At 48.0% G+C, this 16,706-nt stretch overlaps 1 protein-coding gene across 2 annotated transcripts in view; it reads right to left on the reverse strand.

The window, feature by feature from the left end:
* Window positions 1-16,706, reverse strand: part of LOC107973146 (BOS complex subunit NOMO3-like) — a 35,908-nt gene that overhangs the window by 319 nt on the left and 18,883 nt on the right. For both annotated transcript variants that reach the window (XM_054668899.2, XM_054668900.2), the window contains exons 8-16: window positions 16,132-16,269; window positions 15,710-15,799; window positions 12,412-12,517; window positions 12,078-12,228; window positions 6,546-6,720; window positions 5,025-5,166; window positions 4,596-4,727; window positions 3,060-3,196; window positions 593-737 (exon numbers count right to left, since the gene is read on the reverse strand). In XM_054668899.2, coding sequence (XP_054524874.1) covers window positions 593-737; window positions 3,060-3,196; window positions 4,596-4,727; window positions 5,025-5,166; window positions 6,546-6,720; window positions 12,078-12,228; window positions 12,412-12,517; window positions 15,710-15,799; window positions 16,132-16,269 — 1,216 coding nt within the window. The remainder of the gene's footprint in view (window positions 1-592; window positions 738-3,059; window positions 3,197-4,595; window positions 4,728-5,024; window positions 5,167-6,545; window positions 6,721-12,077; window positions 12,229-12,411; window positions 12,518-15,709; window positions 15,800-16,131; window positions 16,270-16,706) is intronic.

Genomic DNA, 16,706 nt, shown 5'->3' on the forward strand with positions numbered 1-16,706 from the left:
AGTGCAGAGACAGGGAGGCAGAGGGAGGGTGGGGGCAGGCAAAAAGGGGGAGCCGGAGGGTGGGGGCTGAGAGAAAGGGGGAACCTGAGGGGGCAGAGAGCGAGGCGCAGGCAGAAGGAAGGGGGAAGCTGGAGAGAGAGTGGTGGAGGGGGAAGGGGATGGGGATGAGGATGAAGATGAGGGGGATGATGGGGAGAGGGAGGAAAAAGGAAGGAAAAGGGTAGAGAAAAGAGAAAGGGGAGAAGAAGAGGAGCAGGGGGAAAGGGAGGGGAAGGGGGATAAGGGAGGGGAAGGAGAATAAGGGGGATAAGAAAGATGAGGGGAATGGACAAAAGGACGGGGAGGATGGGGGGGAAATGGAGAAAAGGGGAGAGAGATGGAGAAAGGGATGGTAATAGGGAAGGGGGAGGGGGAGGAGAATGGGAATTGGGGGAGGGGGATAAGGATGGGAATTGGGGGAGGGAAGGGGGACAAAGATGGGATGGGGCAAAGGTGAGGCGGTTGTGGGGAGGAGGGAGGCAGAGGAAAGGGCGGCATGGGGTGGACGGGCCACGTGGGGCAGACGGGTGGCATGGGGCACAGGCCGCGGCACCTGTGATGCTGAGGATGCTGTCTCCGATGGCGGTGGGCGTCACGGTGCCCGCGGTGGTCTCTGCCTGCAGGATGCGCATCATGGCCTCCAGCTTGTGCAGCGTCTGCTTCAGGCACGAGCGGCATACGAGCTCCCTGCTGGGCCCCTGTGTGGAGCCAGCAGTGTCCAGTCCCGCTCCTGGCCCCACTCCTTGCACACGCCCTCCTCTCTACACAGGTCCTCACCTGGCTCACACCCCCAGCCCTGCAGCTGGAGAGCCCACTTGACTGGACCCCCACAGCCTCCTCACTAAGCATTTTCTGTGGCTCTGCATGACCCAGGGCCTCCACCTGGGGACCACGTGATGCAGCGCACGGACCACACAAGGCACCTCTTCACAAGAGAGGAGGAGGAGGGGAGAGGGGAGAGAGGAGAGGGGAGTGGAGAAAAGGGGGGAGAGGAGAGGGAAGGGGAGAGAAGGGGGAGAGGAGAGGGAAGGGGAGAGAAGGGGGAGAGGAGAGGGAAGGGGGAGAGGAGAGGGGAGGGGAGAGAAGGGGGGAGAGGAGAGGGGAGGAGAGAGAAGGGGGAGAGGAGAGGGGAGGGGAGAGAACGGGGAGAGGAGAGGGGAGGGGAGAGAAGGGGGAGAGGAGAGGGGAGGGGAGAGAAGGGGTGAGGGGAGAGAAGGGGAGGGGGAGGGGAGAGAAGGGAGGGGAGAGAAGGGGGAGGGGGAGGGGAGAGAAGGGGAGAGGGGGGAAGGGAGAGAAGGGGGGAGGGGGGAGGGGAGGGGAGAAAAGGGGGGAGAGGGGAGGGGAGAGAAGGGGGAGGGGAGAGAAGGGGGAGAGAAGGGGAGAGGGGAGGGGAGGGGAGAGAAGGGGGAGAGAGGGGAGGGGAGAGAAGGGGGAGAGAGGGGAGGGGAGAGAAGGGGGGAGAGGGGAAGGGAGAGAAGGGGGAGAAAGGAGAGGGAAGAGGAGGGGAGGGGAAGAGGGGAAAGAGGGGACGGATGAGGAGGGGAGGGGAAGAGGAAAGGGGAAGAGGGGAGGGAAGAGGAGGAGAGGGGAAGAGGGGAGGGAAGAGGAGGGGAGGGGAAGAGAAGGGGAGGGGAAGAGGAGAGGGAGAAGTATTTCTGGAGAAGACACAGCACTCCAGGCAGAGGGGAGAATATGTGCAAAGGCCCCGAAGAGGGAGTGAGCTTGGTGTGGGACTGCAGAGGACCACTGTGGCTGGGGCCCGGCGAGTGAGGGGACAGTGGGAGGAGATAAAAAAGGGGTTAAGAAGTGTCAAAAAAAAAAAAAAAAAAAGGATCTTATTACGAGAGAGCTGGAAATCCACTCCACTGCTGGAAGGGAAAGGTTTCCTAAATATCTATCACTTATTATGAACCGGATATTAATCGATCTCCTATAACAAACCGACCTGTCGAGTTTTTGTAATTAAGCAGTTAGGGGAGTAAGCTGGCACATGAAACACCAGTTCCAATTCTTCCAGTTTCTCTACAGAGAAACTAAGACCTGACGATGACATCTGCCGCTGCTCGACATCAAAACATTATAGAAATTCACGAAGGGATCTACAGAGGTGCTCCCGAAACCCATTTTACACTGCCTTTCAGGCCACAGAGACCACAGTCAACAAGAAGCTAAGATCCTGTTTACAGCTTCTTCCCCTGTGCTGGAACAAATACACCAGAGAAGGTGGGGCACAATGGCTCACGCCTGTAATCCTAGCACTCTGCGAGGCCAACGCGGGTGGATCCCCTGAGGTCAGGAGTTTTAAGACCAGTCTGGCCAACATGGTGGAACTCTGTCTCTAACAAAAATAAAAAAAAAAAAAAAAAAAAAAAAATTAGCTGGGCATGGTGGCACGCACCTCTAGTCCCAGCTACTCGGGAGGCTGAGGCAGGAGAATCTCTTGAACCCGGGAGGCGGAGGTTTCAGTGAGCCGAGATTGCGCCACTGCACTCCAGCCTGGGCAACAGAGCAAGACTCCATCTCAAAAAAAAAAAAAAAAAAAAAAAATTTATATATATATATCAGAGAAACTCACTTGGCAGTACAGAGCGGTGTACACCAAGGACACTTTGATACCTAAGAGGGTTCACTTAAGCCCTGCCATAACCCTGAGAAGTAGGTATTAAGATCTCAATTTTCGGTGAAAACTGAGGCTGAGAAGCAGCAAATGAATTTACCCAAAGCTATTATTCCTAATAATATAAAGCCAGTGTGCTCTGCACTGTACCAAAGGCCACCCCGAATCACCAGTCAGATTTAACGTACGGCCAGGACAAGGAAACCTCCTAAATACAGGGGTCCTTCCACTGAGAGAGTATAAATGCTTCCTGATTATGCGTTGCGTAACAGGTGGGCGAGTGGAGAGGCAGAAAAGGAAATCTGACTTGCCTACGTTTACAATATGCCTGGGATGTTAGTCTTTCTTGACATCCACAAGGCGAGCGTTTTTCCAAATAAGAGACTCCATAAGCCGTACATACCAGAGTGATGGCGTGAGACAGGGAACATCTCAGCATGTAGCCCGTCTGCCTGAACTCAACTGCAGACACGTCATCCTCCAGCACTTCCACCTCCAGGCTCTTGTTCTTCCAGCACCAATCCTCATGCATGATGCTTACTGCAAAAGCAAACACCAAAAACGGACACGTGGGCGTGGAGCACACCACCTCCCTGCACGCCACCAGAAACAATGATCATGAATTAACTAATTTTAAAAAGCAGGTGTGTATGTAGACATAAAGATAGAAATATACACATACATATATTTATAACTAGCAGTATTTGGAATAAATTACTGCAAAAGAAAACCTGGAGTCGAGCGTGGTGGCTCACGCCTATAATCCCAGCACTCTGGGAGGCCGAGGCAGTTGGATGGCTTGAAGCCAGGAGTTCAAGACCAGTCTGACCAACATAGCAAAACCCCATCTCTACTAAAAATACAAAAGTTATCCAGGCATGGTGGTGCATGCCTGTAATCCCAGCTACTCGGGAAGCTGAGGCAAGAGAATCTCCTGCACCCAGAAGGCGGAGAGGTTGCAGTGAGCCAAGGTCGCGCCACCACACTCCGGCCTGGGCGACAGAGCGAGGCTAAATTTCAAAAAAAAAGAAAGAAAAACTCGAACCAATGTCCATTACATCAAGAAAGAAATCTAATGGGGCCTGTAAGATCAGGCTGCAAGTAAGGTATTCAGGGATCCACAAACTTTTTCTGCAACTCTTTTCAGTTTTGCAGGCCACATGCTTTGTCAGCCTCAACCACTCGACTTGGCCACTGTTACACACGAGCAGCCATAGAGAATCCATAAACAAATGGGCAAGGCTGTATTCTAAGGAAACTATGCTTATAAAAAAGGCAGTTTTTGTAGTCTGCCAAGCCCTGCCATAACAGAAAATATTAATATAATTCCAGAAAAGCAGTCTGTTTTATAAGCTATCCACTGCCAGCAGCCCCAAGCTGATTTCTGAAAAAGCAGAAATACAGGCAAGAAGTGGCTTCTTAAGAAGGGCAAGGAAAAGGGAAGTAACCTTTGTGGGCACCAGCTACTTAGCTGGCTCTCTGCACAACGGGCTTTATAAACTTTACTTCTTTTAGTCTTATATTCTGCAGAAAGGTTCTATTACGTCTATTTTACAGATGGGAAAACTGAGTTTCGGGGAGGTCAAGTACCTTGCCATGGCCAGTACTCAGCACCAGTACTGCTAAGTTAGTAGAACACATCAGTGGAACTATTTCACACTCCTTTTTCTGGCCTTTAGAAATAAAATGCCATACGTCGGGGCACCCTCCCTTAACAGAAGCAGCCAGTGGGCTGTGCAGACAAGGTGGCGGTCAGCTCAGGGCCTGGACTCCTCCATGCTTGTCCAACGCTAAATAATGCCGTCAAGGTCACGAGGCAAAGATGACTTAAAGCAAGGAAAGGTACATGGTCGTGATACAATTTGAGACCTGAGTTTTAGAAAGTTTACAAAGACAAGAAGTGTGTGAGGGCCACAGGATGTTGCATTCCAATTCTTACTTTTGTATTTTCCAGGGAGCACGTTGTCAAAGGTGAAAGTCATGGCGTTGACCTTGCCGGAGAGCTGGAGGCTCCGCTTCTCACCCTGGCGGCTCAGGGACTGTAGAGTCACCAGCAAGTCACCGCAGGTGTCTGCAGGGAAAAGAAGGGAGGGCCCCATGTGACCCCTTATAAGGCTTCAGCACAGGTTCGAATCCTAACCCTATGTAATAGCTTCTTGCTACTGCTGAGCTCCTAAGAGGCAGTGGCCGGAGGCGGACGGGGTGCTTCGTTCAAGCTAACATGCACCCACTTGACTCCAAGAAGCCTCCCTCGCACGCAGGTGATCAGTAGCAAACAACAAAGGCAAAAGGAAAAGTTTCCCAAATCCCACTCCTACCGGCTGACTTCTTTGAAACTATGTGTTCTTACTTTCCAGTGATATCTTACCCAAACAAGAGACTTTCCCAGAAACTGATGCCAAGAACTGTACAAAGGCCACATCCATCACGGGCCTGTCGGTCAGAGTAAGAGGAAATGTCTGGGGTTTCAACGTCAGCCCTGCTCTGGTTTCTGCCTCAGGAACCATCACCTGTGGAAACGTGGATGGAACGTTAGAGGCTGCATTCGGGGAGATCTTCCCCCTGACCTACAGGGGGACCAAGGCTAAAGAGATTTTGAAGGCCAAAGGTTCGTTTCCAGGCCGATTTTACAATCACAACAAATCCACGAATAACTTGTGTGAAGTAAGCACAGTTCTACCCAGATGAAAAATTAGCCTCAACAGACCCATGTGTATGAACAAAAGTCTATCTGGCCTAATTCCCCACAGGCACGCAACGCAGACACGCCTCACTTACATACTAGAAACCATACTACATCCCAGTCACTTTTCCCGGCTTCGGATCACTTGTAGCATAAGCTCTGAACCTGTCAACACTATGTGGATGACACTTTGGTGGAATTAAGTCATTTTCTTCCTCCTATTGTTCTGTGTGCCTTTCATGGGCTAAGAGGAGGAACAGGTGAAGGTAGCAGCGGTCAACTCTTTCATCCCTAGTAAAGATGACACTGCCCTTCCTTGGAGAAGTCCATCATGCTTCCGAAAGGGCTTCCAAAGACTTGTCAATGTGGACGTCTTCGCAAGAAGCCAGCTACCATCTAATAAAGGCAGCTGTCAACCCACACACCACACTGTTCTGTGGAAGCAGGGAGAACGCAATCTCCTACCCTGTTTCCCACAGAGGGAGGGACCCCACTTTGCCCTAGAGGAGAGCAGAGTCTAACAGGGAACCTTCTCGGCCCTCTCCCTTTGTGTTATTTGCTCTTCCACAGGGAGGAAGGGCAGTTGCTGATTTGATGGGTGAGAGCCCACGGAAACAGTCTCTCCCCAAGGGCAGGGCCACTGCACTGAAAGGCATGGTGGGCTGACCTCTGCTCTGTCCTGTCTCTTGCTTGCTTGGGCCAGCTGTGGCTTGGGCCTTCACCATGGTGATGAGACCACAGGCCAGACCGTCTCCCCGTTCTCGGCCTGCTTGAATGGATAAGTCGCGTGGTCCCTGCCTAGCCATCTTGAAGTCAAGGCAAAGCAGGAAATGGGAAGCTCCATTTTGGCCTGGGGTCCCAGAAGCCACGCACTATGGCCATTTTTGAGCTGCCATTAGTAGAGTTCATTTTTGGTGTCCTCTTGGACTCATCGACATTCTACAGCAGCCAGAAGCCTGAAGGTAGAGGAGTGACTGGCAGCCTGATACTAATAAACATCAAGACTGGAAAAAAGAGAGGCAGATGGCATCATTTTTTAGCTGGATGCCTATCTGACTCTCCTCTACTGGTGCAGGATTGTAAAGACTTAGAAACAAGAAGTTGGAAACTGGAATGCTCCTTCTCTAACCCCATTCAACCTAATAACCCTTCTAAAAATCACTGCTTTTTCTCAAAACATTTTAAATTTAAAACAATGCAACACACCTGCACTTTGTAAGTCCCTGGTTTTGCTTTAAAACAAAATGATCCATGAGCATCTGTCTCCACGGTGACCAAAGACTTGTCCTTGTCTTGAGATGACAGGACAACTTTGTATTTATTCATCTGCTTGATGGTGTCGGGGAAGCGAATGATTGATATCTGACCACAGACACTGAACCTGCAAAGAGAAGACCATTCATTCCAGCACGAGGACTCAATTATAACAGGAAAGGCTCTTATCGACCAAAAAAGATGCTGCCCTCTCCCAGCCCTTGTTCCTGAGAATAGTCTAATCTTAATGAAGAGACAGAATGCAGTCCAGATGATTCTGGTTTTAAAAAGCAACCTTCATTCTGGTTTTAAAAAGCAACCTTCAGAAGCAAGACTGGGCATCTTTCTACAGAACAGGGGCCCGTAGTGGGGCTGTTTGTGTGTTCTGGGTGACATCTGGCAATCCCCCACCGCAGAGGCAATTTTAAGAAAACCTGCAGATAATAAAAACGTTTCCGGTAATTGGATCGTTGACAGCGGAGCGGCCTTGGACTGAGAATGTGGGCTAGCCCTTAAAAGCAAGAGCTCTAAGCTGCCTAAGAAACTGTGGCATTACCAGGCCATCAAATAAGTCAGGATTATCAAAGACGTCTTCCTTGCTTGTGATTATATATAATACATGGATGAAAGCAAACTGGGAGATTGGAACAGAAAAGGTAATTAAGTTAAAAAATGCAAAGCTAAAATTGAACTCCTTGGGAGGTAGGAGCCACAAATGTAACTTATAACTGAAAAGCCCTATTAAGGTAATGATTCAGATTTGAGATTCTAAATAAGGAGTAAGGTGTTGCAAGGCATCCCTCGAATAACACATGAGAGGCCCCCCTACAACGACCATCATCCTTGGAGTGCTGGTCTTCATTTCTGAAGCAGCTGGTGTGTTAAAGTGTAATAGTACATCCCAGCTGGGGGTCACAGTTGTCTTTTCAACTGTTCCTTTTAAAGAATCTTCAAGAATCATTTTAGATAAAAATTAGTCACTTTTGACATAAAGATAATCAAGAATGTTGGATTCTGACAATTAGGGGTACATTAAATGTTGGAACCACCACTCCGCCTCAAATAAAAAAACAGTGGAAAACACAAGGAAATGGTGGAAGATTGTGTATGTGAAATCTAGGAATCATGAAAAACACAGCCATTTCTTCAGAGTGAAGGGACTGCCCAGCCATATGAGCTCACTATCTCCAGCATGGGTCAGCAAACTACCACCCAAGGACCAAGTCAGAGCCCCCCTCCCGTTTGTGATGAACTGCAAGCCGAGAAAAAGAATTGTACACTCTTAAGTGGTTAAAGTTAAAAAAAAAAAAAAAAAAAAGAAAGATAATGTTTCACATGTAAAAATTACATGAAATGCAAACTGTGGTGTCCAAAAATGTAGTTGTGTTGCGCTCTGCCCATTCATTTACAAATTGTCTATCTCAGCTGTGGTCCTAGAGACCGTATGGCTCACGCAGCCTAAAATAGTTATTCTCTGGCTCTCCACAGAGAAAGTGTCCCAATCCCTGACCTAGCATATGCATTTTGGTTCTCACATTCCCCTACTGTGAACTTTCAGAATAAAAGGATGGGAAGCGAACACTGACACAATCATTCCCAAGGACCTGTCATATTCTCTTGATTTGTGTACCTGTCAGGGGACACATCACCTTGTCTATTTCCTATCAAATCTCTTTGCCTCCTTAAGTTGTAAATATTTGAACCATAAGATCTGTTTTAGCCCATATTCTTATTAAAAAGAAGTGCCTATTCTCCCTAAACCTCAAATCTATACTGGCTTAGTTTGGAAAAATAAACCAAAAGGGTGGTAGAAAAAGGTTCCGTTATACTGAAGCCCTTAAAAATTGATTTGTATCAATAAATTCTTTCAACAGGGTTTAAATACATATATGGACAGAAACAGGTAATATTGGTGGATATTGAGAGAAATCTATTTTCACAGTCATTTGGACAGAAGCCAAAGAGTTTGTTTTTACAATAAATTGAGTAATTTTTTTATTTTACTTTAAAGGAAGACTAGGCACCATGGCTCAGCCTGTAATCCCAGCACTTTGGGAAGCCGAGGCAGGTGGGTCACTTGAGGTCAGGAGTTCGAGACCAGCCTAGCCAACACGGCAAAACCACATCTCTACTAAAAAATATAAAAATTAGCCTGTAATCCCAGCTACTCAGGAGGCTGGGGCAGGAGAATCACTTGAACCCGAGAGGCGGAGGCTGCAGTGAGCCGAGATGGCGCCACTGTACTCCAGCCTGGGCAACGGAGTAAGACCCTGTCTCAAAAAAAATAAAAAGGAAAAGAAATAGTAAGAAGTATCAGTGTGCTAAAAAGGCAAATGTACTACGTCGGCCAATTAAAAAAAGAGATTTTCCAAAAATGTTCAACAAATGCTATTTTTCTTTCTTTGACTCAAATACTCTACTTTAAAGGAGAAAATAAATATATTTCCTCCATCTCTGTGAACAGCGCCTCCTCCATCTACCCAGTGGCTCAAATAAGAAACCTGTAACCTCAACAGCACAGGCCTGTGGGTGTGTTCTCCATGTGACCTACCAAATCAATCTACTCCTCGCTCCCTCGCCTGCCAGCCGCCTGGGCCCGGCCACTACCATATCTCCTCCAGACAACCACCACTGCCTCATATCTGGCCCCTCCATTCACACCATGGCTTTCCTCCAATCCATTCTCCACACAGCAGCCAGGAAGAAAAACAAACTTTTTAAAGTACCATGATCCCTATCACTCCCTTGCCAACTGATAACTCTTTTTTTTTTTTTTGAGACGGAATCTCACCCTGTTGGCCAGGCTGGAGTGCAATGGTGCAATCTCAGCTCACTGCAACCCCTGCCTCCCGGGTTCAAGCGATTCTCCTGCCTCAGCCTCCTGAGTTGCTGGGATTATAGGCGCGCATCACCATGCCCTGCCAACCTTTTGTATCTTTAGTACAGACCGGGTTTCACCATGCTGGCCAGGCTGGGCTTGAACTCCTGACCTCATGATCCGCCCACCTCAGCCTCCCAAAGTGCTGAGACCATAGGCGTGAGCCACCGTGCCCGGCCAACCAACAGACAACTCCTAACGGGTTTCCACTGCATTAGGGAGCAAAGCCCAATCCCAAAGCAAGGCTACAAGGCCCCAGAGCTCCCTGACCTCACCCACCTCCTCCAGCTGCGCAGACTGCCTTTCAGGTCCTTCCTATCCTATGCAGGCCTCTGAGCATGCTGCTTCTCTACTAGGGAAGATTTTCTTTAGCTAACTTTTAGTCTCTACTAAGGTCTCTGCAACCCAGAGAGCCTTGCAGAGCTCCCACTCTAAATTAGCTCTTCTTGCAGCACCCTGATCTCTTCCCTGCACGACACTTGCCATAATTTAGCAGCATAAATGTATTTGTCTTTTTTGTCTTTTTTTAAAATCTTGTTATCTTTTAATTTTTATCTCTTTATTTATTTATTTTTAGACCAGGTTATGAAACTAGCTACTTTTTGCATTTTTGGTAGAGATGGTGTTTTGCCAAGTTGCCCAGGCTGGTCTCAAACTCCTGGGCTCAAGCGATCCGCCCACCTCCGCCTCCCAAGGTGCTGGGATGGATTACAGGTGTGAGGCATTAAGCCTGGCCACAGATGTATTTGTCTTCAGTCTGTCTCCCTGGTAGGGTGAAAGCCCCATCTCTGGAACACTAGTTTGATTAATTATTAGGTACGAAGCATTTTTCAGTGCCTCATCTAGAGTAATTGCACAAAGTGTTTATGGAAGGTGGGAAAGACTTCAATCCAAGAATTACTTTCTGAGGGTAATTTGCTTCCCTGTCTTCCATTCACCACTGGACTCCTTGACCTCGACCTCCATCTGTCTACAGAAAAGAGTCACTGTGGCCTCCTCAGTGATCAAGCCAGGGGACTGTGTTCACCAGGGCTCAGCTCCCTGCACCTCCCTGTTGGGCACTACCTCCTACCCCAAACTTACTTTCTTAGCTCCTATGACCTCATGCTCCCTAGGTCCCCCCTGGGCCACCTGGCACTCTGTTTTTGGCCTACTGTTCTTCTAATTCTACCTGCACATACATATTTGAGGTCCTGGCTGCCACCTGCAGCCGAATCTTCAGGATTGACCATCCATCCAAGCGCCTATTGAAGAGCTCCACCTAGTGGTCCTACAGACCAATGTGGCCAAATCTGAACCCTCATCACCTAACTGGCTTCTCTTTCTGTCCCCAGCCATCACACCTCTCAAGCTGGGCACCCTAAATATCTCACCAGTCTGTCCCTGACTTCCCTACGAGGCAAGCCCTTGTCGTCTCTGCTTTCAGACCTCCTGTGCCCAAGTCCTGTCCCCTTCAAAGCCACTCTACTCCATGCCATTGTTTTCAGAATGCCCTATTGAAAACAATGATCAAAGCTTGTTAAATTAATGCTCAAAACCACTCACGGCCCGTTGGCCCCAGTGGGAGAAAGCCCCTACGCCCCGGTGGGGTGTGAGGAGGTGCTATGGGGTTGGCCTCATCATCACCTTCACCTGCCAGTATATTCTGCTCCAGTAGCACCCAGCTTTACACCCGCAGCCACCTCATGCTGCTGTGAGACTGCCTGACTTTGCTCATGCCGCGCTTCTCCCAAGCAGACCCTGCACTCTCCTTCTAAGCTACTGTTTTGTGAGCACCTGTTATGTCTAAAGCTGTTCTGCAGGTTACATGCAGGTGGATCTGGGATCTGACTCCAAAGCCCAAGTTCTTGGCACTACACAATCTTGCTTCAGATGATGGTAAAACCACATGAATTCAACCACAAGATGTCCCTGCCTGTACTTATTGTATAATGAGTAACTACAAGCAGGAAGAACTACACCAATGACCTGAAGCATCTTCCAATAAGCTTTCTCAACCAACAATATCATCTTCCAAAAATCCTCAAAGATTAAGCAAAGAGGGGTCCTGTGAAAGATCGTGAAAGTCAGACATGAAAGATTTTTTAATTTCACAAGCCCATTTTAATTTGAAGCAAGGGACTTTTCATTAAGCATCCGACATGTCAGTACCTTCAGTTTGTAAGATTTAGAACTAATCTTTCTTGGCCGGGTGCAGTGTCTCACACCTATAATCCCAGCACTTTGGGAGGCCAAAGCAGGCAGACAGCCTGAGGTTAGGAGTTTTGAGACTAGCCTGGCCAACATAGAGTGAAACCCTGTCTCTACTAAAAAATACAAAAATTAGCTGGGTGTGGTGGGGCACGCCTGTAGTCCCAGCTACTTGGGAAGCTGAGGCAGGAGAATCACTTGAACCTGGGAGGCAGAGGTTGCAGTGAGTCGAGATGGCACCACTGCACTACAGCCTGGGCAACAGGGCAAGACTCTGTCTCTCAAAAAAAAAAAAAAAAGTACTAGTCTTTCTTAAGTTCTTAAGCTCGGCAAGACACACAGATCACAGGTCATTTTGTTCTACACTGGCTGCCAGCATATTTACTGGCGCTTCCAAATCCACACGATAAGCTTACCCCGTTGCAATAATGTCAGCCAGCTGAGGTGTGTTCGGTGCAATTTTGATGGTGACCGTTTCAAAGTAGAGGTGCTCTTTCTGAGCATGGATGGTGTATGTCCCTGTGGTTATGTTCTCAAGGCGGAATGAGCCATCAGCTTTTGTTTTAACTGTAAAACAAAAACACACAAACAGAAGATAAGCCAAAAACAACAGTGTATCCTTACATGTACACCAGAATACTTGAGACCAAAAGCTGCCATGTTCTCATATAGTCATCAGTTCCTCTCCATTTCTCTCTGTGATCCAAAAACAGCGCTGGCCATCAGCCTGGGGCTGCTGTGTCAGCCCACCTTTGATTTGGTTATTCAGGGTGACTACTGCTTCTGGAACACCATCTCCTTCGGGTCCGTTCAAGACCCTCCCGGTGACGGAGAATCCCATGACGTGGAACACGGGCTAGAAAACAAAGAACAAGAAGAAGGTGCTCGAAGGTGCTCCTGTGCCAGAGCCACAAAGCCTCCTTCTGCTGCGCCGGCCACCACCTACCATGTCTACTCCTGCCGCCCACCTCCCAACACTCAGTGCCCCGGTCCTGTGTGCCAGCCGGGCTCCCTCTCACTTTACCCACATCTGTCTTCTCTGTTGTGTTCCCAACACACTGCTGAGTGTCAAACAACAGAAAAGTCTAGAGACTTAATTCCCTCGTTAAAAGGTCACTGACTCAAGCTTCTAGAAGCCCCCCACCCTTACCCCTGTGCCATCTCCTCCCCTCCAGATGCCCCCATTTTGGTGACCCACGTCTTCCTCCAGTCTCCCATGCACACCCCGGCATCACTTCGGATGCCCCGCCCCGCTCCTCCAGCATCGATCAGTCCTGTGGATTCCACCTCTGCAAGGTCTCACGTGCCCCCTCCTGTCTTTCCACCACGACCTGAACACAGGTCCTTATGAAATCCACCTAGGCCAGGCGCAGTGGTTCACGCCTGTAATCCCAGCACTTTGGGAGGCCGAGGCAGGCAGATCACTTGAGGTCAGGAGTCCAAGACCAGCCTGGCCAACATGGTGAAGCCCTGTCTCCACTAAAAATACAAAAATTAGCCAGATGTGGTGGCAGGCGCCTGTAATCCCAGCTACTCGGGAGGCTGAGGCAGGAGAATCGCTTCAACTCGGGATGCGGAGGTTGCAGTGAGCCAAGATAGTGCCAGCCTGTGTGAAGCAGCAAGACTCTGTCTCAAAGAAAAAAAAAGAAAAAAAAAAAAAAAGAAATCCACCTAGACCACCCTCCTCCACCACCATCACTGGCTCACACGTGGTCCCATGCTCCATGTGTCTGTGTCTGTGCCCCACTCGCCTGTGAGCAGCACACCTGTGCTTTCTCTGCAGTTACTGAGTTCCAGCCCTGATCTGTGTATCCCCAAGGTCACCACTGCTAACCTATTTTAATATCTTCATCAAACTTACCAGTATCTGAAATGTCCTCGTTCGATTTCTTAGTTGTCTCCCTCCCACTAGCATGTTACCTCATGGAGACAGGGACTTTTTCTGTCTTAGTCACCTGGTACACAGCAGGCACTCAATAACTGACTCCTGAATGAATGAATGTGTGCACACACGTGTGCAACAGCATTTGAGATGAAGCTTTAAATAATTAAATGACTTCCTTTTTATGCAGGTAGCCCTTCTTTTTTATTTTTTTTTTCAGCAAATGGTTTCTTAGTGATGGTCTCACATGACAGGTAGTCCTTCTTGATCTTTCCAAAAAGACATGTTTCATTCCATGCATTACCTACTTATTAATTCACATATGTACTCAACAAATATTTTTGCTGGGCACCTACTATGTGCCAGGCACTAAATCACATGTTAGGAAAACAGTAAAGAATAAGACACGGTACCTGACCTCAGGGAACTTACAGGGCCCCATTCCCTGAAATTCCATTCATCATTTTCAAAATATGTATTTGGCTGTAATCTGGGAATAGCTGTCTCTGCTCACCTGCCCCCATCCTTCTCTGCAAGCTACGAGAAGCAAAGTAAAGGCTTCATCTTCTTACCCTTCTCTTTCCCCTCCAGTGTACAGCAGAACGGTCAAACACTCCACTGAATCTTAAAATGCAGAGTCTGCACCCCACTGTGCATATGACCTAAAAGTCCGCTTCTGCCAGTTTAAGCGATTTTAACACAGTACTTTCAAATGTAATATTAAAAGAAAATGATTAAAATATAATTGCTTCGATAACTCTAACATTGGGTGGTCCACTTAGGAGAGGCTGTTATTTTCTTTTGGGATTTGTTCTAGCTAGCCAATTTTCTACAGTAACCATTTTCTACTTCTGTAATTAAAGGAGACGTAAGTGAGATGAAAAATACATTTGCCATTTATGTGAGGGTCTAGGCAGTTTATCAAGCCATGTATCACACTGCCCATTCCTACCATCACGGTCCAAGCTCTGTCAGTTCTCACCTGGTTTATGGCCATGGCATCCCAACTGGTCTCCCACTTCCACCCTGACACCCTGCAAACTCTCCTCAACGCAGCTGCCAGAAGGATCACGCCACTCCTCTGCTAGGAACCTTCCAGTGGCACCAATTCTCACCCAGAGTTATAGGCAAAGTGGCCCACCAAGCCCTGCACAATCTGCCCTGTCACCTCCCTGACCCTCTTTCCGCCTCCTCCTTCCTTGCTCATTCCCTCCACTCCAGCCACCCTAGCCTCCTTGGGATGCCCCAAACCCTTCAGCACACTCCTGCCTCAGGACCTTTGCACGTGCTGTTCCCTCAGTCTTACACACTCTTCCTGCAGGAGTGAAGTATGGTTCTCTTGTTCTTTCCCTTCAGGTTGTTGCTCAAATGTCACCTTCACAGGGAGGACTTCCCAAAAACACCCTATGTACAACTGCAACCCCTGTCTCCACCCTGATACTGTACGACCTCCTTTCTTCCTTTATTTTTCTAGAGAACACTTATCACCTTCTACTGTACTTTCTAACTTATACATCTATACATGTATTGACCCTTCCTGTCATTAGAACATGAGGTCTAGCCAGGTGCGATGGCTCACACCTGTAATCCCAACACTTTGGGAAGCTGAGGCAGGCAGATCACTTGAACCCAGGAGTTAGAGAACAGCCTGGGCAACATGGTGAAACCCCATCTCTAACAAAAATACAAAAATTAGCTGGGCATGGTGGCACGCGCCTGTGGTCCCAGCTACTCAACAGGCTGAGGTGGGAGAATCACTTGAGCCCTGGAGGCAATGGCTGCAGTGAGACGAGATCGTACCACTGCACTCCAGCTTGAGCCACACAGTGAGACCCTATCTTAAAAAAAAAAAAAAAAAAAAAGAGGTCCACAGGGACAAGCATTTTTGCCTCTTTTGGTCACTGCTGTATCCCCAGTCCTAGATGGTGCCTGAAACGTATGTCACTGGCAATCAATAAATATATTTCACTGAATGAGTAGATTTAACTAGGAATCCAGCTCTTTACGATAAGGACACCATGTATAAGAATATAATACCAGATGGCATTTTTTCCAACAGCCCTTCCAGATAAAATAATTGATTTTTTTTTAAAACATGTTTGCAATACCTGTGCCTAGGGATGGGAACTCAAACACCTGTCCCTCCAGAAGACAGAAAAGCCTTACCTCGATTTTCAAGCTGTCATGCTCCACTGTGAAGTCAAGTCTGGAAGGCGCCACATCAAAGGTAATCCTCTCCCCTCGATAGAACGGAATCTGGAAGGAAGAGTCAATTAATCACTAAGAACCACTAACATGATCAATCAGCAATATTAATAATCGATCTAGCAGCCCACAAATGACAAGGGGTTCAGACAGACCAAGAGAAACATTCATCATAACTGTTGCAGATTCGAAAAGAGGAAGCCTTGCCCTTTTTGCAGCTATTACAAAGGGGTGAGTGTCTCATCTTAAGTAAGTTATTGCTTAACAGCGTGTTCAGAGAACTGCAGGCCAACCATCTTTTCCTTTAACACCCGAACAGCATTGGCTTTTACTGTGTCATGAGAGTCCCAGACATAAACAGAACGGAAATCTGCTTCACTCACCACAGTGTAGCCCCCACTTGGCAAGGAATAGAAAGAGAACGAGCCATCTTCTCTGGAGACCGTGTAGCACAAATACACCAGACTCTCGTCTTGGGGCTGGAACCCAGGCACTGGTGAGACATTGCAGCCCAGGACATCCTATGCCAGGGGGTAAAAAAGACAAAACTTCCTTTTCCATTTACATCTTCTGAATACCATCAATTAGCCACATTATAGGAAAATTTTTTTAAGTTTCATGTCAATATATGTATTTCTGAAATCTAAGACACATTAATACAGAAAAAAGGAACAAAAATCTTGACATTCAAGTTGCAAAGTTAAAAACTGGCACAGTCTTCCCGGGAAAGATGACATGACTGTCCTTCCTTATGATGGGTCACCATTCTCCAAATAAGGAAACGGAGGCTCAGGAAGGTAATGTGACCGGCCCAGGGTCGCACAGCTAGGAAGAGGAATTTGTTTAAACCTGAGATTTGTTTAAACCCAGGTCTGATTTCAAAGCCTGTGTACTTTCCATCACATACCACTGCCTCCCAGTGTAGATGTGCAATGTCTTGTGAGTCAACAGAGACACA

This window comes from Pan troglodytes, chromosome 18, assembly GCF_028858775.2.
Source record: "Pan troglodytes isolate AG18354 chromosome 18, NHGRI_mPanTro3-v2.0_pri, whole genome shotgun sequence".
Lineage (NCBI taxonomy): Eukaryota > Metazoa > Chordata > Mammalia > Primates > Hominidae > Pan > Pan troglodytes.